Source organism: Chelmon rostratus, chromosome 1 (assembly GCF_017976325.1).
Source record: "Chelmon rostratus isolate fCheRos1 chromosome 1, fCheRos1.pri, whole genome shotgun sequence".
Taxonomy (NCBI): domain Eukaryota; kingdom Metazoa; phylum Chordata; class Actinopteri; order Chaetodontiformes; family Chaetodontidae; genus Chelmon; species Chelmon rostratus.
The window spans coordinates 17,344,067-17,371,990 of NC_055658.1; the positions used below are offsets into that span (position 1 = coordinate 17,344,067).

Sequence of the window (27,924 nt, forward strand, 5' to 3'; positions counted from 1 at the left end):
TAGGTAACAGCAGGCTAAAAGCTGCATCAGGGCTCGTTGAAGTGACCCACAGCTAACGCTAGGTGGCGTTGGACTAAAAGCTTCATTCAGGCCCTACGGACGTGATTGATTGACTATGTGCATGTTAGAGGAGGGAAACTATACTCCAGCAGCTCCCACCACCAGCTCTCCGGTCAGTAGCGACGCAGTTCATCTGGAGAAGGCAACTATGAGAGAGTAGTTAGCATGCACGGACAATTCATGTAAATGGCGCCTGTCAAAAGGAAATTATATCAGCGTTCGCTGTTCTTTGTGGTTTTTCTTCCAATCTCAGGTAAGGAGCGTTTTCAGGGGTGAGGGAGTTTTAAGGTTAATTAACTCTTCGGTACATCCCTGTGGTTGTCCGTACCTGAGCTGTATGTTTGACTGTGGACACCGAGCAGGAGCTACCGATTACCGCTAAAGTTTAAACCTCCGCTGTAACTTCACCGTAACGGTTTAACGATAACTGAGCATCAACTCGTCAACTTTTATCACCAAAGCCAGTGACAGAAGAGGAGTTAACTATAGTGTTCTGATAATAACCCGTTTGATATGTTTACATGTGCTAACCGTTAATAAATGAACGTTAGTTTATTAATTTAAACGACACGAAACGCTAAATTGTCGTGTGACTGAGTGACAAACCGTCCAGTTTTAGCTAATTCAACCGTCAGTTAACGTTAACTCTCGAGCTTCGCCGTTTTTTTTTTTCTTCGGATGTTCATGTTGGATTTGAGATATTTTTTAAATAGTTGACGGTTATAATGTTTTTTTTTATTAGTTTATGCCGTATCTAACTGTTATATTGGTATAAAAAATGAGTAGCTGACCAGGCATGGGTAAAGTGACAGCATGTATAATGTAAGCAGCAGTGTGACTCTGTGATCTTCTAACCAGGATCATCCGATGACAGAGCTGAAATAAGAGATCTGTCCTGTGGATCGACCAATACAAAGCCAATCTATCTCATATCAAACATAGAGCCTGTGTAGGAGATATATGATTCAACAAAGACACATACTGTGGCCAGGCTCTATGAATGGCCCCTGCCTTTGGCTTGAGAGAAAACCCTGGTCTGGCAAACTAGCACTGGTTGCAGGATAAAGATATCACATAGTTGTAAGTCGTTATATTATTGCTTTAGATTGGATGTGAAGACCCTCAAGTGTATTCTGTTATGTATTGAGCTGTAGCTTTGTAGGAATGTCACAATGTCTCTCTATTCAGTCCACAAAGGTCACGTTAATGAAACATTACATAAAGCTCATGCTGAGAGTTCAGGAATAGGTTTCTATTTAAACTAAAGGGACTAATAGGATCTACTGTTTCACCTTCAGTTGGTGACTTTATGAGCCGTAAGTAATTGGATTAAAGTGGAGCCAAAAAGACATTAGAGAATGAAGCCAATGTGATTTCTGTACAGGACAGTAGACCTATTGCTGGCAGGCCTCCAAGCCTCTCAAATGTGATATTTCACCTTAATATGGTGCTTTAATGTGTAATATTGTAGACACTGAAGATTATAAACACTGATAATATCCATACAGAGGATAGTGAGCCACAGTCTTCTTTCTTTCCACAGGTGTTTTATGCTTTAGCGAATTATTTTTCATCAAGGAGCCCCATGATGTCACTGTCATGCGGAGAGATGCTGTTATTTTGGACTGTCAGGCGCATGGAGAGTCACCCATCGACGTCAGATGGCTCAAGAATGGAGTAAACGTGATGGAGAGCGAACGGGTGTACCTGCTCTCCAATGGCTCCCTTTATATTTCAGAGGTGGAGAGCAGAAGAGGAGACAAATCAGATGAAGGGCTCTATCAGTGCCTTGCTCAGAACAAGTATGGCGCAATCCTGAGCCAGAAAGCCCGTCTTACAATCGCAAGTGAGTATCATGCTGGAATCACATTGGAAACTCAACGGTGTGAAGGACATGTGATGTGGGGGTGATGGAGTCAACTGTCTTGTGTTCTGCTGCTACAATGTACTTGCAATAATCACAAGTTTTTTTGCTGCTCAATGTTGCATTTGGGGTGGCTTTGATGGTAGCAGTGGAGGAAGAGGGAGTCTTCAAAGTTAGAGCCCAGAAAAGATGCTCTTTGGAGGGGAAATATTCCCATTGGTGTGTTAATGAAGGAGCAGCAGATCTGAAAGGTTAGGAGCTGTCCAGGATACCAGCTCCCCAATGCGAAAGAGCAGATGACCCCTATTCACAGGCTGAGGCTTTCATGTTATTGCACCCTGATCGCTTGAGGAATTGTTCTTTTGGAATCCTTCTCCTCCAGTGCCGTGCAAGCTGGCCTCATATTTTAAGGGGGGAGTAGAGAAGCTTCAGGCAGAGTTGGTGTTTTGCGACTTTATATCCCCTCCTCCTACACCATGGGCCATGCGTCTTGCTGTGCCACTTTTGCAGTGTGTATGTTAACACTTTTACCCTGCCGGCAATGCGTTCCCATCTGTACTAAAACGTGCATGTTTAACATTCCATGCAAGATGCTGAATTGTAATTATAATTATATTATTATTTTCAATTTATGGAGTGCAATCAATGTGGATCACATAACAGTTGTTGAGTTTCATGAGCAATTTGACATGAATTATTCTGAAGTTGTACTTAATGTACTGCACTTGCTGTGGTAGAGATCTCTCAGATATGAACTGGTACTCAAAAAGTATATATTGTTTTATTAATTAATTGAGTAGTTTACCTACTTTATAGTTTGAAGTTAAGAGGTGATAAAGGCTGCCAGTGAGCACTTAGACCTGCTTGAGGGTCTATCTGGAAGCTCATAAAGTTTGCACATACCTGAGAAATGCTCAGCTAAAGGACACAGAGGCAGCAGTGGGGGTTGTTACGAGGGGTGTGCGCGCGCACACACACACACACGTACATGTGCGTGCGCACACATACACACACAAATGCGAATTGCTGTTTCCCGCTACTACAGCCTTACCCCGAGTGTCTAAATGACCAAACTTTATTACAGGTCTTACCAGGTCAGTAGGGGCTGGAGGCTTTGCACACAATTGTTTTCTGCCTCACTACCCTGGTGAAAGAGTGAAAAGCTTTTCACTCTTTGACCGTTTTTGTCCACATTGCCCCCCCCCCCCCATACTCGCTAAAGAAAAGGGTGTGTTTGGGGGCCATTGTTTGTCCTGATATCAGTGGACAGAACAGCTGGATCTGTTCACTGCAAGGGTAATAGTGCATTAATTGTAGAAGTGAAAGATCAGAGATTCATACTAAGTTTACATCTGGATTGAACAGTCAGGATGGCAGTCCTCATGAAACAGCTTGGGTCTGTTGTATGACATCCCTGTTGCATGGAAGTCTGCGCAGAGATTTTGGCAACATGGACATTTGTCTTTGATTTACTTTTACTGGAGAAAGACAGTACATGTTATGAGCATTTTGATTCAAGTCTCTCTGTGTCTCAAGGTCCTTTCTCATGTTAATTTGTCAGCTATAAGATGGATAGTGTTTAATGTGGGAGCCTTACTCCTCTCCAGAGCCAGTGAGATATACATCTTTATCAGTGATGTAGAACTGCAACTGATAAAAATGATTGGCAGCTATTTTGAAAATCAGTTAACTGTCAAACATTTGTCAGGTCCAGCTTCTTAAATGCAAGAATTTGTTTTATTTCTTTGCCATTTATGATCTTTAGCATCTGGACTGTTGGGTGCACAAGAGAAGCAATTTGAAGACATCACTTTAAGCTCTGGGAAATTGTGATCCACATTTTCCACACAAATTTTGGAAATAATCATCAGATTAATCAATAATGAAAAGAATCATTAGTTGCGGCCCTACAGTGATGCTGCCATTTCCTTTCCTATAGCTTAGTTCTTATAAATAACAATGACAATAGGAATGTTTTATGTCTCCAGTGCAAAGATGATACCCATTGTGAGCTTTTTAATCCTACACTTATATGCTGAAGCTGTGGACCTGCTAGGTGTTCTTTGAGGACTGTGATGGTGATGGAGGATGAACTTAAACATTGTGCTGCTAAAGCACAAAGGTGAGAATGGATTTGGTCTTGATGAAAAGGAATGCGACACTTGAGCCTCACCATGTGACTTTTCTCAGTAGACTTCAGATTGATGGGGATTTCAGGAGAGAGATTGCCACCTGAGTTGGCTCCTTTTTGGGCTTTTGCACCATGTGATTAAAGCCACATAAGGCATGAAAACAGAGGAAATAGTCAGATTCCTCACTAGCTTTTACAGTTAAGGCTCAGCTGTGGCCCCCATGTTGTTTTCAGACATGTTGATGGTTTCAGACAATCACGAACCAGTCTGTAATGCTCAGTTGTACCCTGGCACTATTTACAGCACAACTGTGTTACATGAAGTTATGTGTCGTATTGCCACTGAGTGGACTGTATTTATTTATGATTACTGTACTGATTTTGATTTGGCATCACCCACAAAAAGCATCTTGTTACATTTGCTGCCACTGTGATATATGGTAAGCTTAAAGCCTAAGATGTTGCTGCTTGACGAATGAAAAGTCATTTAGCCAAGTGCTTGTTTTGTGGCAAATTCATTTGAATCGTTATTATGGAAGGCAATATGACAACTGAGAACTAAAGATTTTCCAATGACGCTGATGGAGAAACTGTATTTAATGAGGATCTGTCACTTGTCATCTGTCAGTGCAGACCTAATCTGGTTCTGGCCAATAGCTTTGTCATCATTCAGTGGAAAATTTGGACAATACATGATTATAACTGGAAAACTTCACAGCCTAAACTATGGGAATGGGAATGGGAACGATGCTCATAAAAGTGAAGTGACTTATTGTATAAGTACTAGATATATTTTAGCCAGCGTTCTAGGTAATAATAGAACTACTGAGGGGGGTGTCCAGCAAAATAAGTATCAGTGTATTGCTATGGTATCCTAGATTACAGTTTTGGTGTACTGGTGTGATTTAAAGGAGGTATTTGAATGAGCTGCTGCTATTCTCTAACAAAGTTTATTTTACCTTACTGGTGTGTCCGAAGGCAACCAGGCTGGGACCACACCGTTATTTTAAGTTGCTAAGGAATGCATTTTGCTTGCACTGGCTCGGCACAATTAGAAACCCCAATAAGACGTAAGCAAACCTTGCACAGTGTGAGCTGTGGTGTGAATGAATGAGATGGCCTTAAGTGAGACAACTCAAAGCCTGGAATCTTGTTTTTCTCCTCTGCTGGACACGAAAGGTTACCATGGTTCCCCTGAGCGGCAGGCCCAGAGGTCAAAGGTTTCTTTAAATTGTTGAATAGATGGAGGGCAGTGAGACAGAGCACAGGACTTAAATCTTTTCTGTAATAATGCTGGATCCTTATCTAGTTTTATCAGTCGCTGCTGTAGACATCGATGGGTCTACCTTCATTTTCATGAGCATCTTCTGGCTCGCATCTGTCGTTGAATAACAGAACTTTCATTTTGTCATCTGCCATCAACTTATTTTTTCTAACTTACCATGGCAAAAGATTAAACTGTTGCCAAAAACAGAGCGTAGCTACTTACAGATTGACTTCTTCATGTCAGCGTTGTGATACAGAGATTAAAAACAATGAAGCCACTGTGTGTGGTGAGTGGAGGGTTGCTGTTGAATGATTGGAAAACTTTGTGGCAGAGATAAGGAATTGGAGGAGGGGATGAATGCTCTTTGCGACACCGCTCCCCCACTGCCCAGGCGGTGCTAGGAGAGGTCACGCTGCTCATGGGAATAGTTCTTTGTTTAGCCAGGCCAGTGGTCACTTCACTGTCCTGCAGTCTATGTGAATCAGTGGCACATCTGCCTGCCAGCTAGTGATTGATTTCTGGGCTTTTTCAACTCTGCATTCTTTTCCTTGCTTATCAGCCCTCTTTTTTTCCAGAGCCTTTTATTAATATTCAGCGGGGTACACTTGTAAAGGACTCATTACTCAAGTAACATAGCTGTGTTTTTCTGTCGGAGTTGCAGAATGAGTAAATGTAAACACGGTATTTTGGTGTAAGCGTGTGTTGTACTCCAGTTTACGGGAATAGCATGCTGAAGAAGAATTCATGGAAAACTTTTCAGGGTTGTTTCGGGGAATTAATGATGGTTTTTAATGGACCTCCTGATGCAGAAGGCCATCAATTTAGCATGCAGGATCAGGAGAGGATGATCAATTTTAATGTCTCCCCTAAAAGATTACCCTGGGGGGTGGACTGGGTTGGGAATTGCTGGGGGGCACCATTGCTGTCCACATAGTTGAAATAGATGAAAACAGCATAACTGAACACAAGCTGCTTCCATCAGTTTCAATGTTTCTGTTTATTAGAAACTGAAAAATGACTTTGGATGTGGCTATTTTCTCAGATTGTTTCCTTTCAGTTGAAAATTATTTTGTTTATTCCAGAATTATTCCTGCATTTGATTTTTTTCAAATATTTAATGATAATATCTTCTAATATCTAATATCTTGGCACTTTTAGTGTCACTGAGGATGTATTTGATACAGAGTGTGTTCCCTTACCTGCTGAAGAACTATGTGCATAAAAAGTAAAAAGAAAGTGCATATTGTTTCATATGAGATGTGTAAAATGTGCTTTGTCGTACATCACTGTGACAGTGCTGTCAGTGAAGATGGTCCTGATGGTTTTTTTCTTTACTTGTCTTTTTTTTGGATCGCAGTGTAGAGGAGCGTCCAACATTATCTTGAGATAAGGAAAACTTTTCCAGGCAAGGCTGGAAATGAAAGAAAATTGTAAATATTTCTAATTAAGGTGAAGAGCTAAATAGACTTTCAAGATAAATAACTGAAATACCAAAAGAAAAGTAAAAGTACCATTCGTAGCTCACATGCAGGTAGACTATGCTGTGCTGTGGCCTGCCTGAGAAACTGACCACAGTAACCAGAGGAGAGAGGGCTGAACTAATTCCTGGTATTTGTAAGGGAACCTTTGTTTGGGCCTGACCTGTCCACTGACCTTTAGTTTGTTGAGCTGCTGGCATCAGCAGGTCCATCTGTTGCAAGTTGAAGTGAGGCGACTTTTCAGGTTCAGTTTAGACTGTGTTTAGAATGTACCGTAATGAACCAGGAGGGTGTTTGGAATGGCTCATATTTCTATATCTTAAGCTTTAAAGTTTGAACTCTGGACATTGTTGTCAGTTTATGTCACCATGCGGTTAGTCTGGTTTGGTTTCGGGTGGTCATGCAGGGCTCTGCCTGAGTACGGTGCTAACCAGGATTTGTGGAGGTCAGAGGTGAGATTGCTGGGAAGGACAGACCATCAGAACAGTTTCTTCATGTTTTTGGGGAATAGTTTGAGGAATTGTTCAGTGTTTCAGTTGGCTGATATGCTATATTTATATATTTTGTTGGAGTAGAGGAAGTGACACACACATACTCACTGTGAAAGTGAATTTTTTGCCAATGTTAGTAACATACAAATAATAGATGGCTGAATGAGTTAATGCAAACAACTTAACTAAAACCTTAAGGATCTCTGCGTGTTTGCATTGATAAATTAATCCAGACTTAAGAAGCCCCTCGGCAAACATCAACACTCAAAGCAGAAGGTCAGCCTTCTATTTTCAGCTAGGAGAGCTCTAGCCAATGCTCGACAAACCCGCAGTTATAGATTTTCCTCCTTGTCTTAGTAGTTTTTCAATAATCAATGATTACCCTGCTGTTTGTCAATCCAGCATCATTTGACTGAGTGGAAAGGCAAAGTAGTGAGGCAGAGGATGAGTGTAGCTCATCTCTCATGCCCTGCAGTCATATCACTTCAGCACATTAATGGCATTTTTGTAAGGGCCTGTGTTAGCACAGAGAGTGGGAGAGGGTGAGTATGTGGAGGAGGAGGGGTTTGAATGCCTATCCCTACTTCTGCCTTCACATCAAACAACCACAGTGGAGCTAAGAGGGATAAGAGCTCAGGACTAATTTGATTAAATGTGTCTATGGTAAAAGGATCTGATCGAATGAACATTTTGCTTCTCCAAAAAGGGCGATATCAGGCATATACCAGAAATATTCCCTCCATCGGGAAAACAGCATCCATGCATTTAATGAGCAAAGTTATTTGGATTCATACTTCTGTGAAGTCCCTCGTATTAACAGAAAAAAATGGAACCAGCAGCAAACATACAATACATCAATCTACAACAAGTTAATCAGCTATAATTAATCTGTAAATTCATCAGAAAAACAAATGAATCTTCAACCAAAACTGTCACCCATACTTAATTCAAAATGAGTTGCTCTTACCAAATGTCATCTTAATTTGAAGGCAACTTGTGTAAAAGTCACAATTCAGTGAATGTTTTTTTGGCACTCAGAGCTCTCCTGCTGTTTAGCACCACAACACCTGGCAACACTGCTTACACACAGCCATCCATCATGGCCCTTGTACACTCTACTGCATCTTTATGACATTGGAGGGATTTCCTGGGGACCTTTCTCAAAGCAAAGTTTACCACGGCATGGTGTTGTGTTTTTCTGTGGAAAAATACTCTGATAAGACTGTTAATGTTTTCCACTCTGAGTACTTGTGGTGGTTTCAGCTCGATGCGCTGCTTCCTACTGGTCTTTGTTTCTTCTTTGCTGAGTGCTGATGGCTCACTGCAGCAGAAGAAGCTCTGGATGTGTGAGGATAATGAGCAGTGAATACAACTTTATTGGAAAAATCCTTTACATACTATTGATTTATCTATCTATGTAACCTTGGATGATTAAATATATTTATGACAAAGAAATTATGTTAACATACTGTGGTGCTTCCTGTTTTTTGTAATCTCAGTATTTGCTCTCTACCACGAACAGCAGTACAATTGATTTCTTGTAACAAATGATTGACCTCAGGCTTATGCAGCTTTTTGAGCGCAGAGGGGGACGGTACATGAGTGGGTGACCTTAATGACTTTTAGGGCTTTAATGGCCAAGGAGGAACCACCAACTACAGAAAGAGAGCTTTTATTTATCAAAAGGACTAAAACAACTTAAATCATTATAAAATGCATACATTCTGTTGGCTGTTTGGTTCACTGTAAAAGACCTTATTGTAATTCATGGCTTTCGTTGGCCTCAATTGCTTGCTGCTCAGCTGGTGGCTGACAACTGCTCAGTTTCAGGGAAACCCTATCCACGCAGGATATAGCAGTTCCACTCCAATCATCACCTTCCTGCAGCACTCAGCAGGTCTGTAGCTTTAGGTAATAGGGATCTCTGTTTTCTGACATTCACTATATCTGACTGAGGTGGTTGGATGTCTGAAACACATCAATATGTTTGGAAAGGGAGAGAGGTAAATAAAAAATAGATAATTAAAATGATCTCCTTGGATTGATCTTGTAGAACCAGTGACAGACAGATGTTTTTGTGTCAAAGAAAGTTTTGTGGCAGTTCATGGAACGAAATGCAACACCAGCATTTACAACAAAGACATACCTCAAGGGAAAGGAGTTTCCTTTAACTTTTTCTTAAAAAGACTACATGTAAGAGATAAAAGCATGAATACTCTCTTGGTTACACGGAAGAATTCTACTGTACAAGACACAGAGGGTTTCATGTGTTAGTTGAAGCTGTGCGTCTTGGCCAGTTCTCCCCTTTATGCCCTTTGTTAGATCTGCAACATCAATATGGGGCTGAAGAAGTTGATAAATGTAGCTGTCTTACAAATAATCACTCATTACTAATCAAGTTAGTTGATGGTCATCTGTTCTTAGCCAATCCTAAAATGTAAACCATTTATTTATTGGGATTGGCTGGAAGACATCTCATTCTGACACACAAAAGATAAACTGGAAAAATGTTGTGGAAGAATCATATAAACTGAAATGAATTTCAGTTGGCACTAGTGATAGATATATCATTAAAGTCTCTTGTCATTCTGTTTTGCTGCAGGTATCTCGTCTTTTGCAATCCAGCCAACGTCAATAGTGGTAACACAAGGTTCAGTTGCCAGGTTTTCCTGCAAAATCAGTGCAAACCCTCCTCCAATCATCACTTGGGAGTTCAATCGGGTCACATTACCCCTTGCCACTGAAAGGTATGCACTCTGTTGTTTTTAGTATGACTTCATGGTCTTCATTTTTCCCATACTCAATGGACAGCAGATTTTTTTGGAGCTTCTTTGCTGTTATCAGTTGTTAAAAATATTTGATGTGTAATTGCTCCACACTGTAAGCGATAAATGCTGTATTGTATCTGTGTGTGTCTGTGTCTGCACAGAATCACAGTCCTGCCCAGTGGTGTTCTTCAGATTCACGGGGTGCAGCGGGCAGATGCTGGGAATTACCGCTGCATTGCCACCAACATTGCCAGCCGCCGCCGAAGCACGGAGGCCACCCTCACCGTTACCCCAGGTATGTCAACCAACTCTCTTTTTCCAAGTCTGTACAGGGCATTAATACACACTTTAGTAATGGCATATCAATCACAAAGCAGAAACTGTGTTTGCTGTAGACGATTACCTAAATCTTGGCAAAAAGACTATGTAGTGGGATAGGGGTTCTAATTTATTGTATTAAAAGAAATTGTGAAAGGTATTACAATGTTAAAACCAAAACTGCAATATAACAGTAATGTGATCGGTTTGTGTCTCTCAGGTAGTTGTAGACTGGTCAATAGTTTGTTGAAAGGCTTATTTTTTCACTCGGGACAGCACAAGAGATAGCACTTTCTATCATATCACACTGCATGCACTTAAGCTGTCTTTCTCTCCCTCTTCCTCCTCTCTGTCTCTGCAGCCCCTAGCCCCCAGCTTCCCCAGAGGCCGCGCATCATCGCCGGGCCACAGAACATTTCAGTGTCGCTGCACCAGAATGCCATCCTGGAGTGCATGGCCACAGGCAATCCCCGACCCATCATCTCGTGGAGCCGAGCAGACAGCAAGTCTATTGATGTTTACAACACCAAAGTGCTGGGAAATGGCAACCTCATTATCACAGACATCAAGCCCCAGCACGGAGGAGTCTATATGTGCAGAGCCACCACTCCTGGCACACGAAACTATACTGTTGCTTCAGCCAATGTTACTGTGTTAGGTAAAGATATACAGTACTTTGGCTGTACATGTCTACAAGTTTGTATATCTCTATCTGTTTATCTATCTATCTATCTATCTATCTATCTATCTATCTATCTATCTATCTATCTATCTATCTATCTAACTGTTTTCCCTTCTTTTATTTTTCTCATTGATGTTGTGTTTCTAAAGCACCACCTTCTTTGGTCGAGTGGCCGGAGAGCCTGACCCGGCCACGTGCCGGCACCGCCCGCTTCGTGTGCCAAGCTGAAGGAGTACCAACGCCTCAAATCACTTGGTTCAAGAACGGGGTGAAAGTTCACTCCAATGGTCGTATCAAGATGTACAACAGGTATCTTTCTCTTCATTTAAAGGATCATTCCTGAGATCCATTAATCCCTTTTCTGACAAGTATGTGCATCTGTATGCACAGAGAAAACGAAAACTGGAACCCATGAAACACTCGTTTAACAGTCTTTGATGTCTTGACACTTAAAGTTATTTAAATAAATAATTCACTACAGTCCTTACAGTAGAAAGGAAACTGAATAATTTACAGCAGTGCAAATGGGGTTTTAGTTGGTTTACCTATATTTGCTCAGACTCCTTATTCAAATGTCAGTGCTTGTTAGAGGTAATTATAGACTGACTACATGCTAGTAAAGGAGCCTCAGGATAAAGCCATCTGTGTATGTCTGTATCTCACAGCAAACTGGTCATCAACCAGATCATCCCTGAGGATGATGCCATCTATCAGTGCCAGGCAGAGAATGAGCAGGGATCGGTCCTCTCCATGGCCAGGCTTATTGTGGTGATGTCTGAGGATCGGCCGAGCGCTCCCAGGGATATCCGAGCTGACACTGTGTCAAGCTCCGCCATCCTTCTTGCTTGGGAGAGGCCTCTGTATAACTCAGATAAAGTTATTGCTTACTCAGTGCACTACATGAAGGCTGAAGGTGAGTGGTGTGTAAACAAACAAGAGAGACCAGGGGTCATATTCTCATTGTCTTTTTGTCGCACAGGGATATTTTCTCTAGTAGAAGGAAACTGTTCAAATATTTAGATATTTCATGATTATGAACTTTAAAAGTACGTAACGTATTTTGCGTTGCACTCCTATAACACTGTTGGACACATCATGATAGACAGCTTGAGACAGCAGAACCAGAGATATAGCTTTTTTTTCTATGCAATCCATTATTATTCATTGACAACCATGGTGCCTACATTACCCGCACCTGCTAGCCTCAAGCAGAGATGAGGAGTGGGCTACGGCAGTCTGGTGAGCTCACTTCTTTGTAACAGCACACCTATAGATTTTTTCAATCCCAACTGACACTGACTCAGGTGACATCATTTAAGGCAATTTACCAGACTTCACAAAGCTCGCTCTGGAGCCTTTATACAACTTTTTTCACATATGCAGTAGTACCCTCCAAGACCTGTAAACGAACTTTGATGTGTTTCCCTTTAAAGCAGCATGAAAGAGCAATTTAGGAGCTTAAATTCTGCCACTTCCTCTCTAGAAGGTACTGTATATTGTGGGACCTGACTATGTGTTGTCAATACAATGTTGGTGGGCAGAAGTCAAGGGAATAAAGACATAGCCTTCTAAAATATTGAAGAACAACGGCTTTTTCTTGACAAACAGGAATAGTCCTCTATAGACCATAGGCCTGTGGAGTTTTGAGGCGCAGGGTCCCCTCCTTTTTAGGCTGATAAGATGCAGGGAGCAGACAGAACTATTCACAAAAAGCACAAGGGCTGTAGTGTGGCAGCAGAAAAGCCTTTCAGCTTTCCTGGGAACTCTTGCTGTTGACAACAAGAGTCACATTCAAACAATGCAACGTTTCAGAAGAAAATTCAGCTTCTTCTTTTAAGCACTGCACTTAATTATAATGCCACTGACTTCTATTCCGGAGGTGAAATTCACAGAATTTAACGAGAAAAAGGAACACCTGCTCGATTTTGTTAGGGATAAGGAGGTCAAACTAAAAAGAACAAGTTGAACAAATTTTCTCTGTTGTTTTCTTGAATAACTGACATCTGTCAGGGATTTTCTGTGCTTAATTTAATTTTGTGACACAGTCTCCTTGGTCCCAGTCACAGAGAATGGCTGTTCATCAAGTATTAGACAGTGCGCTCTCCACCTGAAGTTACAGAGAAGACTTGCACTAAATGGAGACTCTAATGAAAAGAGGAACCAATTAGCCTGTGTGATGGAGTGTCCAAAAGTGTGTATTCTGCGAGAGCAGTGGGAGGGTGTGACATGGACAGGAAGGGAGACTTTGTTACACTTTTCAGAGAGGCTGGCTGAGGCATTCAGACTATGCTGAAAGCTTTTTTTATTTACTCCTCAAGTACCTTGTTTACAAGGTCAGAAATCGCACCAGGTAATTTTTCCCCAGGCCAAGACTACAGCTTTTGTGTTACTTTTGCTAATCTTCTCTAATTAACTATTACACAGTAGGTCATTTGGGAAAAACTAGTGCAAGTGAATATTATCCAAATATTAAAAAAAAAAAAAACTTTTGTCATAGCAACACAAACTTCTACCATATTTTTACACCTTTTTGTAGACTGGATAATGGGCAGACTGAATAATGGGCAGGATTTATTCTCCTGATTTCTATGTATTACTTTGAAATATGCTGTAATTTATCCAAACAAATGTGGAAAAAAAAGATTTACTTCATCACAAGACAGGATAATTGCTTTTTAGATTGCATCTTATCTTATCATGCTAAAGATTCGATTTATTTTGTGATAAGACTGATTCTCCTTTTACAATGTTGTAATTTTTCCAGGATTAAACAATGAGGAATATCAAGTTGTCATTGGAAACGATACGACTCGCTATATTATTGATGACCTGGAGCCGGCTCGCAACTACACCTTCTACGTCGTGGCCTACATGCCCATGGGAGCCAGTCGTATGTCGGACCATGTGTTCCAGCACACACTCGAGGATGGTGAGGCATACACCCAGGGAAATTGCTAAACAATATAACCCTTCCCACAGTGAATACAAAACCAGAGAAGACAAATGTAAGACTAAGGTGGACAAATAAAGGAGAAACAGTGCTATTTTTGGTCTTTAAACAGACTGAGAGCTCAGAGGATGCTTGTTTTACAGAATATTTTAACTGCAGTGAATGAGTTTTTGAGACAATGTGCCTATGTTCATAACCTCACATGCCACACTACCATCATCTACACCTGCCTCTCACCAACTGCACCAAAAAAGGGGTGGGAAAACAAACCCTGGTTCAGGTAGGGGGTAGAAAATAAAGAGGTAGAGTCAAAAGATGAAAGTAGGGATTGGATACAGACCCTTGTTCGGGTAGGGGGTGGAAAATTTAGAGGGTGCTGAAGGTTGAGGCCTAAACCACAGACTAGATTTAACAGCCTCTTCTAACATTTCCTTCAAGAAGCAACAAACCCTACCATTTCCTTCAAAAAGCAAACAAAGCAGGAAAACAAACCCTAACATTTCCTTCAAGAAGCAAACAGGAAAACAACCAAAAAGATCAAAAAACAAGCCAACTCTGTATCTTACAACGCAAACTCACCTGAACAGGCCGCATGGTCCCAAAGAGAGACTCTAGCTGGCCACACCCCCGCCTTATCTAAACTTCCTCCTCTGGTTCTCTTCCTATTGGCAGAGCGAGAAGAAGTAAGTAGGGAGAAGTATCATTTTCCGATGCTACTATAACTTGCTTTGTTTGCCAGTTTTAGGGGCAGTTTGTAGTTGGGTGGTATGGATAAACTACTGTATCGTTGTATGTGTAGTTTTTTTAAAAACAATATAAATGGTTGACAATCTTTATTGTCTCACGGTATATATCTTCTTATCACCTAACCTTAGTTTGTATCTAAACTTTACTCTGGACTGATCACAAATCTGAATACAGGGGACATTTTTCAGGTTAATTTTGACCTCTTTTTCATGCATAACTTAAGCTTCTGGTTTCAGCTCTTAGTTGACCACTTGAAGCAGCTCACGGGGAGGCCACCAAAGGCAGATGGCTCAGATCAGAATACTTGTTTTGAAAAATGTTTTCCAAATAGTAGCTACTGAACTCCATTCCTAAGGTTTCCCTATTCCCTTTTAGTGAAGAGAAACCTTCAGCAGGAACAGCTATTCAAAGCATCAAGGGAGACTTTTCTGGTTTTTTTTGCCACAGAGGACACAGTTCTAACCTTCCTGTCTTGTCGGTCCACAGTTCCCCTCCGTGCCCCTGAACTCAGCCTCACCAGCCACAGTCCCGTGGATATCCAGGTGTCTTGGCAGCCTCTTCCAGATAAGCTGAGTCGTGGCCGAATCACCACCTACCGTTTGTCCTATCGCACCAGTGCTGAGAATACAGTCTCACAGGTAGAGCTACCTGGAGAGAAGACCCAGCATCTCCTAGAAAACCTCCACCCTGACACCATCTATCTCCTGCGTATTGTTGCTGCCACCAGCGTAGGGTGGGGTGAGCAGTCTGTCTGGACATCCCACCGCACCCCGAAGGCATCCAGTGCCCGAGGTACGACATTTGGAAGAGCTATCCTCATAATGTGTGAAATAGCAGCGTGTAGCCAGGTCAAATGTACAGGTACATTGAAAAATATTAACATCTATGCATAGAGGAATTTAAGCCAAAAAAAAGAATCACTGAACTCGTCTCTTCTGTTTAAACCATGAGACAGAGTCAAGAGAAGAGCTTGCTCTAATAATCCTGTTAAGGCATTGCATTTGTTACCCTGTGACCTTTGCCCTGCACTGTCAGTAACATTGGAAGGGCTTCAGTCATGGGTCATAAAGGGAGCGAATCAGGCCTCTGGTGGGAAAGAGTATATGGCTGCTTAGAGCCACAACTGAAGCTTTGAGGCTGGGGGAGGGGTAAATTTTGTTTTCCTGCACATTTCTATTGCCCTTGTCTCCAGTTTAATCTCATACAGGGGTCGTTTATTGGTTAACTTATTCCCCTTGTTCCTAAAATAAAAATGTGTGAAATCGCACCCTTGGCTGCTCGTGTGGTTGTCTCTGGTCTACACTGAGTGTGAAACAGCTGGTAAGGTATGGTAGTTTCACTTTTCAAAGAAGACTCCTGGTCAGGAACTTCCTCTGTTGTCACATAAAGACTGGAAACAGCCTGGTGAAGGCCTTCCAGTTTTCTAAGAACAAGCTCATGTTTTCTGAAAAACTTCAGTCATAAGGTATACATTACAGCAACATCATTTAAGTCATGTTTAGTTTGAATTTCCTTCAGGGAATATAAGAGTTTCTTGTAGCACAGTGCAAAAATGAAAGGAGTGTCAGCAGCACTGTTTATTGATTTTTGCTTACAGACCTTTATGCAGAGTTTTTCCTTCTTTAGTGTAGGATTGTAATCCATTTCTGTATATCATTATCAAAATATAAATGTTTTTCTGACTCTTTTCTCTTTAGTTCCTCTGGCTCCGCAGCTGCATTTGGAGCCTTCAAACTGCACCACTATTTTGGTGCGCTGGCAACTGGCACCCAAGAACTCAGCCAGTGTACAAGGCTACAGACTCTTCTACCACGAGGAGAGCCAGTCAGAGAGCGCCCCGGTTCAGCTGCGTGCGTCAATTAATACATACACCATCGGAGGCCTTGGTGAGTTCTGTTTCAGATCGTTTGAGTGACTTACTGCAACCTTATTACCTGGTAAGCAGGAGATTATTGAGTATTGTCATGGTTTTCTTGTGAACACCTACGCTCAAGAGCAGGACATGACAGAAACTTCGTATTTCTATCACATGTACAGTGGATGATCAGATCTTATTTTAGAGCATCTTGCAAGTCAAAAAACTAACAAGTCAGTTTTTTGACTTGTTAGTTCTTTAAGGTATGAGTTCCGATCAATACTGTTGGTTAAGATGGTAAAAGCTATATTTTTCTTATCGAATTCATTAATTGGTGTAATTTAGGCCTTTCTAGCATAACTCATAACATTTCATATATGTTAGTGATTATAGTGGATCATTAGGCAGCTAAAGACTTCGAGGGATTTAAGCAGGCACCCACACATTACTACAAATGATTGTAAGACACCCCTAAAGACTTTTAATTAAAAATGTTTTAAATATATTTTGACAGTCATTTAGAATGTTTAAGCTCACAAAAGTTTTAGTGAAATAGTGTGTGGTGGACAAGTTTGGCTAAAACCAGCAACAGCATCTATCGACAGCTTATGAGTGATTAATGAGCTTAAGCCTTGTTGTGTATCAAGCAGCACCATTAGCTGTGGAACAGAACAGCACCACATCCCACTTCCATGGCCTCCCAACCTCTGCACAGGATCTCTCTCTCTCTCTCTCTCTCTCTCTCTCTCTCTCTCTCTCGCTCTCTCTCTGTCTCTCTGTTTGTGAGTGTGTATGTGTGTGTGTGTGTGTGTGTGTCCTTTCAGCAGCTGCTGGGTGGTGTTTGGGGCATATCACAGCTCTTGTGGCCTTTAGGTCAGATTCATTTTGGCCTTTTTTTTGTTTGAGAGAGGAAAGGGGGATCAGGCCAATGCAGTGGACAACTGACCATCTGTGGCCAGAGGGGTCAACCAGGTGGTTAGCAGCTGACTTGTAAATCAGGAAGCTCAGCGCTTGTACGGGATCAGAAAGAAAGAAAGATGAGGAGGCACTATAAATTACAATAGGTGTTAACTCTTAACTGCTGCAGGCATTTAGTTAGTTAGATATTTAGTTCAATGGTTTAAACAGCACTAGTGTTAATGCTATTGCTACAATGCATCTACTATGAAACAACTACCCCTGTTTCTACTGATAATAATGTACACTAATACAATAAAATTATAGTCGCTACTAAACTAAATACAGCTTGATAATATGTTCAGGTGGCAGTCAGGAAGAGAAAATGACACAAAATTTAGTTTAGTTTGTGTTTTATTCAGTAAATTTCTTCGATATTATCTAATTTTATTGTCATAATGGTTGCATTGGTCTCTCTTAATAATGAGATATTTGTTTTTAAAAGTTACCTGCTCTTTCTTGCTTCATCAGATTTCTCTGAAGATTGAATAAATGTTCTGGGAGGAAGAGCTGCAGTCAGAGCTGCTGATAAATATTAAGACAATCAGCAAAAATAGCAACATCAAAAATAGAGCTTCAGCCGATTAAGAGGAGCTATCTTTTTGTTCCTCTTTGATAAAGGAGCTTTGCAGGGCTGTGTTTTGAAGAGAGGGAAGCTGTTTAGTGGAGGCAGATTTATTATGTGTTTTATGACTGCTTTGAGCAGTGTTGCTAGAGGAGCATTGACATCAAAGACTCTCATTGTGTTTGGCTTTTAGAGCCACAAAGATGGTTTATTAGCCAAGACTTAAAGGAAAGGCAGCCTCTCACCAACTGAGCTGTAGGCCAAACAATGAGCTTGTCTCGTGCGCTCACTATCTTGCAGTTCTGAGATTTCTTTCTCATGAATTAGCTGCAGCACTTTGCACAAGGAGAGAGGTGTAAAATGCAGCATCTGTCCTCCTGTGTGGCAACGCATCCTGCATCAGAGAAAAAAACCCTGCTGTGCTGTGAGGAGTGGGACTAAATGGCTTTAACGCTTGTTACCAATAATTACTTCCTTCTTCAAGACATTACGTTTTGCTGTTATTATAGCTGGACCATTAATCAAAGACAAGGCACATCTATTGATATGTCATAGTTCATACAAGAGGCTGTTTTAAAATTCATTAAAAAAATTCATTTTCAAAAGATTTCAAAATGAATTGAAAGTAAAAATTGAATACAAGAAAATGTGAACAATGAGGTGCAATCCTGATATAAATGCTATACATGCTAAATGCTAAAACCCACTCTGACAGTAGCACAAATAGAGAAGAGCCACAAAGGCAGTGAACTCACTCAGTAATGTCAGTTATAAAGCAGCATCTTCTGCATCTAAAGTGTGCTAACAATAGCTAACATCAGCCACCATGTGCTAATGGTCATACCAGACCAAATAAGACTGTAGAAGCAAAACCCCTGAGTGTAGTTTATTAATTGAGCAACATTTTCCGTTATATGGCATGGTATGTGATGGACCACACATGAAATCCTCTGGTGATCTGTTCCACAAGCGTGGGGCATAGTAACAACTCACTATCAAAAATGATAATACATGAGGGAATTTCCGTTTTAGGAGCTGATAGATCAGTAATTGGACTATTTAATTATTGCTAAATACAGTGCTTGTCTCTGCTACAACATATTATTTACTGCAAGCTGTTTTCATTAAAAAATGATCGCTAGTGATATTGATATTTACTCACAAATGAGCACATGACCTGAATAGAAAGAGAGAAAGGCTTTGTCTTATTCAGATTTCTCTGTTGTACTGTAACAGTGAATTAACGTAAATCAGCAGGAACAATTTCATCCTGTGGGAGTGTTTTTCTGTTTGTAATTTGTGTACATGTTGCTCTCTCTTCCTGCACTTTTATGTTTCAGAAATTGCATTACAAAATATCTTTATCTTCTCCCCTACTATGGGTTCTTCTTTTTTGACTGATTACTTCTGAGACATTATTTGCTAAATATTGTAGCTTCACATTGAAGCACTCTTCACAGATTTGAAGGTATAGATTCTGTAATATGATTTGTAAGGAAATGTTGTGTCGTCGTTATTGCCAAATGCAGAATGTTGTTCTTTCTTAGCAGGTGAGCTCATGCGAATTACATCTGCTTGTACTGTAAATGACATTTCCTATAATTCCAGTGTTTTTGTACACAGCAGCCATCCTTTTTTGTGCCAATAACATTGATTTCTGAACTGTCGGCTGTGGTCAAACTGGACTCTGCTGATTCAGCTCTGTGTACAGTCTGCAGAAATATATGCCTTGAGCTGGCTGTTAAATATCACTTATGACGATCCAGATGATTGAAAGCACACCCTGAGAGACAGGAATGTGTTTGAGAGGCTCCAGTTGGGTATAAATGACACAGTGATGTGACCTTTCCTCGCATGTGTTTTCTCTGTTCAGCCCATGAGAGGAACATGTAGTCGTAGTCGAAGCTTAAATACCTCTCATACCTGTTGGCACCAGGCAGTGCTGTGTGCACAACTGTAGATTTATCTCACAGCTGCAGACCATCTTGCACCTTGTCCACTCCTTTTATTAAACAAGGCAAAGGGTGCTTGGTATGAAAACTAGCTTTGCATTCTCAGTGTAAAAGGTCATTTTGCACTTGTGTGCGTGAGTGTGTCAGTATGTCCGTGTTGATTTGCGTGAGTAAGGGCAAAAGAGAGAGGGGGGAGGAGAGAAATGATAGATGCTGGTGTGAGGGTTCATGCGGGAGTTGACATTTATGGCCCCCGTTCCGGCCTGGCTTGCTGTGGCCTGGGGGGCCTTTCGCAGGCCAGAACAAAACCTCAGGGACAAACAGGATCTGCATTTTGGCTGTAAAAAAGGGGGTGACCACAAATGGCTCAAATATGCCCTTTAATACAAACAGCATAATTTATGGGAGTAAGGCCCTGTGAGATTTATCCCTTCGGGAAGGACAGGAAAATATCTTCACTCTTCAGGGCACTCAGTTCAGGCAGAACGCAGCTCTCGAAGAAAACAATGTGTTGTAATGCAGCCGCATGTAGATTTTTAAACTCTAGTTCTGTGTCCAATGCAATACCAAGTAGTTTTGATACAAGTAGTCAATTAATTAAAAATGAACTGACAGCAATTCTTTAATGTTGGTGTTTCCAGGCTTTACAAATGCGAGAATTTTTTGATCTGATCATATAGTGTTTTAAGGTTAGAGCTTCAGGCATCTGGTCCATTGTGAATGAAAAACAAACCTGTCCTGTTGAGTTTTTTTCTTATCAGGACAACTGTGTCATCACCTATTAAGTGGCATTTTATTTTGACTCTTCCCTGTTTTTCCACTCACTTCCTCTGCTTGACCCCCCCCCTCAGCGAGAGCCCTATAACCCCTCCTTTTGCAGGATTTAGCTTGCCCAGATTCCATGTCAAAGGTCGTGGCCCAGATGTCACAGCTTCCCCCCTTGCAGAGCTACTCTCTCGCATAATTACGGAAGGCCCATTGTATTGTGGGGCTGGTAGAGGTGCATACTATGTGCCTGCTCCTCTTTAGAGGTGGACACTGAGGCATAAAAACGGGGCAGAAACTCTGGATAACAAAGTGGACATTGTACGAAAAGTTTAGTCCTTGTGCTCTTATTTATCTCTTGCAACAAGAAAAAGAAAGATATCAAGAGAACTTCTTTTACTTCAGATCATCTGCCCGCTCAGTCTTGGTGTGGTAGACACTCATGATGCACTTTATATTGTTGAAGTGTTTTTCATTAACTCATAATTGTCTTTGCAATAGTTGTATTCCGGGAGAGTCGTTGAGCAAAAGAAGAGGCTCATCTCATATTCTACACCCATGACCTTAGATTCTTTCGGAGTTTAATCTCGGCCTGACCTGCTGGCCCTGGTTTGGCTCCGGTGAAACTCCTCAGGGCTGCATGGGGGTGCAACTAGCTCGACTCCACCCCTCCTAAACCTCTCTACCCTCAATTGACACAAATTCATCTCCTGTGGTCTCCCCCTTCTCTAGAGCCCCTAAATGTCTCATACAGCAACCGAAGTTTGTTTCCTGCAAGATAGACAGGACTGCAATAGCAACAGGGTCAATAAAAAATGCTGACCTTATTTTGTCAAACAAAATAGAATTGCAAAAATTGATTATCATGAAAATCTTTTGTTTCCCAGCAAACTGTGACCAAGCATTTGAGAAACATTGATTAAAGAGGTGGGGGATGAGTGGGCATTTCTTTATCCATACTTATATTATATGCAACATGTAAATTTGAACCAATCATTATTCTTTTAGGGGTGAAAGGGACATTTGGTCAGATGGCTTTTGTTCAGAGCAGGGTCTTCAGGGTCACTGAGGCCTGCAACTGCTGTTGACCATCAGCAATGTCCTTCCCAGGGGATTTTGTCTGTCGATATAACCCCCAGATTCTGGACCTGAATGGCTGCTGACCACTGACCAGCAGGTCTGATGGGGGCTGGAGAAAAGGTCTACGTATTTGCAATCAAAAGACTCGCAGTGACAGGGTGATGGATAGTGGATCTTTTCTGTTCTGCTGCCCTGAGTGCTGCAGAAACTGACCAAAGGACGTACGGCACTGAGCATCTGTCGCACTGCCTCACCTCTAGTTCCCACCACACTATCAACCCAGAAAACCCCACTGACCCCACACACACACAGTCCAGGTCTTTCATGTATCACCCCTGCTTCCTGTTGGCTGTTGGAACTATTACTACATTGATTGCAGAGTGTTTGTGAGAATAAATGGATGTTTATTTAAATCCAGATCTGAGACTAAAAGTCTGAACTTTGTGTGTTTTTCACATTTGTGTGATATGATGTATTTACATATTTGATGTCTTTCTTTTTCTTAATATAGACCCAAGGAAGAAGTATCATGTTAAGCTTTTGGCTTATAATTTTATTGGAGATGGCTATCAGGCAGACCAGACTATCAGCACCCCTGGATGTGTCTGTAAGTCCCACAATATACCTTCTTGTCTGAAACATGACTGCGTTGCTTGTATTTACCCTATTTCTAACTATAAAAGTGGGGGAAATAACATTACTTTTAATGTATCTCGCAGCTGTTAGAGATCGCCTGGTGCCGCCTCCACCTCCTCCTCACAACGTGTATGCCCAGACTAACAGTTCCACTGCCATATTTCTGCTCTGGGGTCGACCAGCCTTCACCTCCAGCCATGCACTCAACTACACTGTCCGCTGCAACCCAGTAGGCCTACAGAACGCCTCCCTGGTGCTTTACCTGCAGACGTAAGAATTGCTTCATCATACAACTTTTCATTTAATACAGTTTTAGTCTGTTGTTTTGGACGCTTGTGGGCCAAACTCCACAACTAGCTCACACACATATTTGACATATTGTTGCACTATAAAGGTGTTGGTGGTTATTTAAACATTCATCAGACATGAAATTGTGTTTCTGGTCAACTAATGAACTATACCAAAGATTAGTTTAGCTTTAATAAATCTGTGGGGACTACTGTGTGTTCTTTCCCATTGAGAGAACAGGGATTCGTGGAAAGTGAAACCAGATGTATAACACACAGAACTGTGTGTTTTGTGTAGCTTACCATGTGATGTCTCATGCCACAGTTCAGTTCGACCATATGATGTTATCAACAATAATTTCACATGCGAGCAGCAGATAATTATCACAGCCTCAGCTGTATCATGTGACCTAACTGTTTCTTTGTAGCACTTTGCACTTAACATTTACTTCCCTTGCACATGTTGGGGAAGAGTTTCAGGTCACCAAAACCTCTTTGCTGTTTCTTGTCCCTCACTGCCAGCACAGCTCTATATCACCACCTGCAGGGCAAAACCTTTTCTTAAAGCACTAGTTTACAAACACAGTAAAACGTAAAACCTGTGGATTAATATGACTGTCTACATAATTGAATAATTTGAAAGACTCATGGCTGTTAAATTTATTGAATGTATTACTTTTAATTTTGTGGCACTTTGGTGTCAGATGCCTTTGAGCGCACTTTATTAGAGTGATGAACACAACTGATATCTCCAAACCTCACCAAATCACACTGAGCTGGTTTGGATGATAGATGCTCATCTAATCACAGGGAAAGGTATTGTGTTTTGAGTGAACTGACCCTTGAAGCCTCTGTTGTGTCTTTCTTCTGCAGGAATGAGCAGAGCCTCCTGGTGCGAGATCTGGAGCCCAACACCAAGTATGAATTTGCCATTCGCCTTCACATCGACCAGCTGTCCAGCCCCTGGAGCCCTGTGGTCTATCAGAATACTTTCCCTGATGGTAGGATTTTTTTTAAACTCTCAAATTTCAGTATCAATATTGTGCACATAAATCTTGTAAAGGCTGACCTTAAATTTCTTCACATATTGTTGTTACCCATGAAACCTGGTGCTTCAAACTCTGGGTATTTTAACATATTAAAGCTGCTCAGAGCTATTTAAAAGGACACCATGTATTCTGGTGTGGTTTTTCACAGTATTTTTGTTTGACCTTGTTCTTGTCATCCATCCACCACTCAGCTCCCACTCTGCCCCCTTCCAATGTGAAAGTGACTCTGATTGAAGAGGACACAGCACTGGTTTCATGGAAACCCCCGGATGAACCCAACGTAGCTGTGACACATTACACGATCCTGTATGCCTCCAGACATGCATGGATAGCGGGGGAGTGGCAAGTGCTACAAAGAGAAGGTAATGAGGAGTGTGGACATAGACGTATAGAGAAAGAGCTTGTGCAGGTGTGCAGCGGAGGTGGAAGCAAAGCGTTCCTCCTTTCTCACACAAATGGTCCATTGGAAATCAGTAGCCCATTTTATCCTCCAATCTGTGTCTCTGTTCATTGTGATCTCTAAATGTTGCCAGGAGAGATTGAGCTCATTGTTTTTGTCTTGTTGATGAAAGACCAGTCTGAAGGTTTAATGTGATTAGAACAAAGACTTTGATTAACCTTTTAATGCAAAGATCATTTTGAACTATATTACTGCTATTTGTCTATTCTATTTATCTCTTTATCTAATTTAATAGTTTTATATCAAATTGCAACAGTATTGAATGCATTTAGTTTTGCATTTAGTTCCCTCTTTTTGTTTGTTTGTGAGTCTCTTTGCATTTGATGTAGTGTTAATCTAAAAAATACAGATTAATGAATCTTTAAACTATAACTCATAACATATAACAAATATATATATAACATTCACAATCTTCTGTCTCTGTCAAATGTGTGTCTGCATTATGTGTCTACAGTTAGCTTAGAAAGTGAACATATCAAAATATCCTAAGAGTCCTCTCAATCTCAGCCACTAGTAACTACAAAGCTGTCGTTGTATCTGGTTTGTGAGGCAGCATAGGTGTTTTTAAGAGCAGATGACTACAGGAAACACAGAAAAAAGACACACAATTCCCCCTTTGCACTGGTGAAGGGGTCAAAAGTGAAGCGCTTCACAAAGCCCCTCCAGCTCAACCCCACCCCCATCACCTCAAGAGTAACACCCCCCCCACAACCTCTGCTGGGACCCTGGTGGTGTGTAGACTGGGTGGTACTCGATAAGGGAATGTGTATAGCCCTGATCCCCTGACCCTCTGCTCTCCCCCTCAGAAGCCCCTCTCACATAGCACCTCTTAGCCATGAGCATTGTTTTTATGTCTGTCTTTCATGTCTTTCACTGCGTCACAAAGTCCTGTTCCTCAAGGGTCAACCGACTGGAAAAGTCCGCATGTATGTGTGCATGTATCTTGACAGCAACATATCAGAGTAACAGAACTACATGTGTTCATTCAAGACTATCTCTTATGTCAGGGGGCTCAAAGATTAAAGAAATAGTTGGACATTTTGGGAGAATCAAACTTTTCTCACTTCTTCCTTTTCTGTGTTGTTTTTATGTACAAATTGAACAAGCAAGAAGCAATGTGTTAATTAAAGAGCTTTAGATGTGTAGTTTTTGTTGCCTTTTTGGGTTCTTTATTCTAAGCTAAGGTAAGCGGTTACTGGGTCCAGGTACATAGTTAGTGTTCAGACGTGAGATTGCCATTGATCTCCTTATCTAACTCTTGGCAACAAAACAAATAAATGCATTTCCCAAAATGTCAAACTATTCCTTTAAATATCACGACTAAATGCAGTTAAATACCCAACTGTAATATGTGATCAAAAACTTCATGATCTTTTTTCAGTAAGTTCTTTCGTCCTAGCTGTGCACTACATGACCTCAAACTGGAGTCATAAAATATCTGAACATGAATAATCTGATGAAATTACAAAAAGCCGAAATAACAACAAGAGATAGAGATGTAAGTACTGATTGCATAATGTATGTATGTGCCTTGGATTGGAATAGAAATGTGGATGTGATTGAAGGCTCCACACAAAGCCAGTAAGTGGGCCTTGAGTTAAGATGTGTTTGTCACGGCACTGTTTAAAATGAACTTTCATGTATTTAAATCTGTCCAAATATTCTTGTTTTTGTTTTTCACTAAGCTTTGCTGAATTGGAATCTGTACTTTACACCAAACGTACAAGCTTGATCAAACAACAACAAACTGCTGCTGGAGTTCAAACATGTTCTTGAGTTGTCTGCAGTTCCTGAACGCCTGTGACAATAAAAAACTTTGTACTTCTTCTCACCAACAGGGAGCATCACCATGGCTCTGCTTGAGAACCTGAAGCCTGGTCAGATTTACTTTGTGAAAGTTTCTGCATCCAACAGCATGGGCAATGGGCCGTTTTCTCATACAGTAGAGCTGACAGTACGAGCAGATCTCTCCTCTGGTCACGATCCCCGGCTTGCCCATGGCTCCACACACTCCACAGGTCAGTTGATATCTTATGACTGGGGTCTTATAGATCTTAAAATTAATTAAGCTTTTTTTTTATTATTGATAATCTGACTGTGTTGCTTTCATCCTTCACAGCCTTTTCTGATAGCTTCTACCACCTGGACCAAAAGTCGATGACAGGGATCACTGTGGGAGTCTGCATCGCTCTCATCTGCATCATCATCTGTGCATTCATAATTGTCTGCAGAGGCAAAAACAGGTACTAGGCATGTCTGAACAGGGTGACAGCTAAGCTCACTGCCCTTAGAAATGGGGCCAATACATATTCTTTAACAGCAAAAGCCCAGTCTCCTCAAGGATCTTCTGTCTGTCGTGACACCATGTTTGTTTCCCTTCAGGAAATTTTCAGCTGTTAAAACATACAGAGAAAGAGTGAGTACATCTGCCACGGCTGCAGGACTGGACCCAGAGGGACAAGCTGAGAATGCTGATGTGACTGTGCCAATGATGAGTCAAAACCATTTCATTGATGCCAAGGTACTTAGACAGTAGACAGACAGTAGTAACATGGCCACTAAAAATTGTTCAACTTTTCAGAAACATGAAATTGTAAATAAGGATACTAATGATTAAAACCCATTAACCAAAATAATAATACATTATTACATTAACAGAAACGTGACATTGTATGAAAAAATTGTGAAATGTAAAAGTTAAACAGTGTGGGGACCCTGAAGTTATCAGAACCACATAAAATGTAGTTGCAAGAGTAGTAAAGCCACTGAAAATTCACTTTCAATCACATTCATGTTTTCCTTTTCATACTTCAAGAAAAATGTTGTTTTTCCACTTGTAGGGTGGAACAAATCTCATTATAAACTCTCTCGGCCCTGTTCAGCCCGGCACTGAGAAGAAAGAGAAGTGGTTTTCTTTCAGCAGTAATGTGAAAAAGGACAATAAAGGAGTAAAGGTAATATTTAGAATCATCAGTCCTGCTTGTTATCAGCAAATTGTGATGTTGAGTTGTTTGTAACATGGATGAAGGCATGCAAAGGCAAAATAAGACTGAGACATCCAAATAGGTTGCAACTATTTGTAACTACGCAACCGCGCTGAAATAACTGAAGCAACATTTTCTTTGTGCTATAGAGCATGAGACACGGCACTGCCTCCTACCAGCCTGGTACCACAGTGTTGACCTTTGAAGAGGAGCTGTCCATGTCTCCAGACCAGCCCACCACCATGCAGGCTCTGCTCTGGCGTCCTGGTGACACGGAGGGCTCCTCCAACAGCGAGGGCAGCCACACAACTGGTGACTCAGGTCGTTACTCTCACGACGAGACAGAGATGACCAACCTATCGTCTGGTCCCAGCAGCCGCCCGCCGTCTCTGACGGGGGAGGACAGCGGAGGCTCCGACTGCGACAGCCCCACCGAAAAGCCGGGCGAGCTTCTGGAGGAAAGTCACGTCGACCTGAAGTTAACGGAGGCTGTCGAGAATGGCTGCTGTGGTCATGAAGCGCAGAGCAGTGTGAAGGCGTGTGCCTGAGTGTGTCTGAGACTGTGTGTGTGTGCGTAC

General features: G+C 41.4%; 1 protein-coding gene across 1 annotated transcript; it reads left to right on the forward strand.

Moving 5' to 3' along the window:
- The first annotated feature begins 246 nt into the window (after positions 1–246).
- On the forward strand, positions 247–27,894 carry LOC121609443 (protogenin A-like). Its single transcript, XM_041941088.1, has 19 exons — positions 247–313; positions 1,604–1,906; positions 9,894–10,038; positions 10,221–10,354; positions 10,739–11,035; positions 11,209–11,368; positions 11,725–11,972; positions 13,824–13,988; positions 15,243–15,548; positions 16,454–16,642; positions 22,442–22,537; positions 22,650–22,836; positions 23,727–23,854; positions 24,094–24,264; positions 26,201–26,380; positions 26,482–26,605; positions 26,745–26,883; positions 27,203–27,316; positions 27,496–27,894. Exons 1-19 carry the CDS (start codon positions 247–249, stop codon positions 27,892–27,894), a joined length of 3,552 nt encoding a protein of 1,183 aa, XP_041797022.1.
- Positions 27,895–27,924: the final 30 nt, after the last annotated feature.

Excerpts from the sequence above, each read along its gene's own strand:
- LOC121609443 (XM_041941088.1), top strand. The coding sequence starts at position 247 with ATGGCGCCTGTCAAAAGGAAATTATATCAGCGTTCGCTGTTCTTTGTG. Across the intron at positions 15,549-16,453 it reads GAAGGCATCCAGTGCCCGAG|TTCCTCTGGCTCCGCAGCTG; the intron begins GTACGACATTTG and ends TTTTCTCTTTAG. Across the intron at positions 27,317-27,495 it reads AGGACAATAAAGGAGTAAAG|AGCATGAGACACGGCACTGC; the intron begins GTAATATTTAGA and ends TTTGTGCTATAG.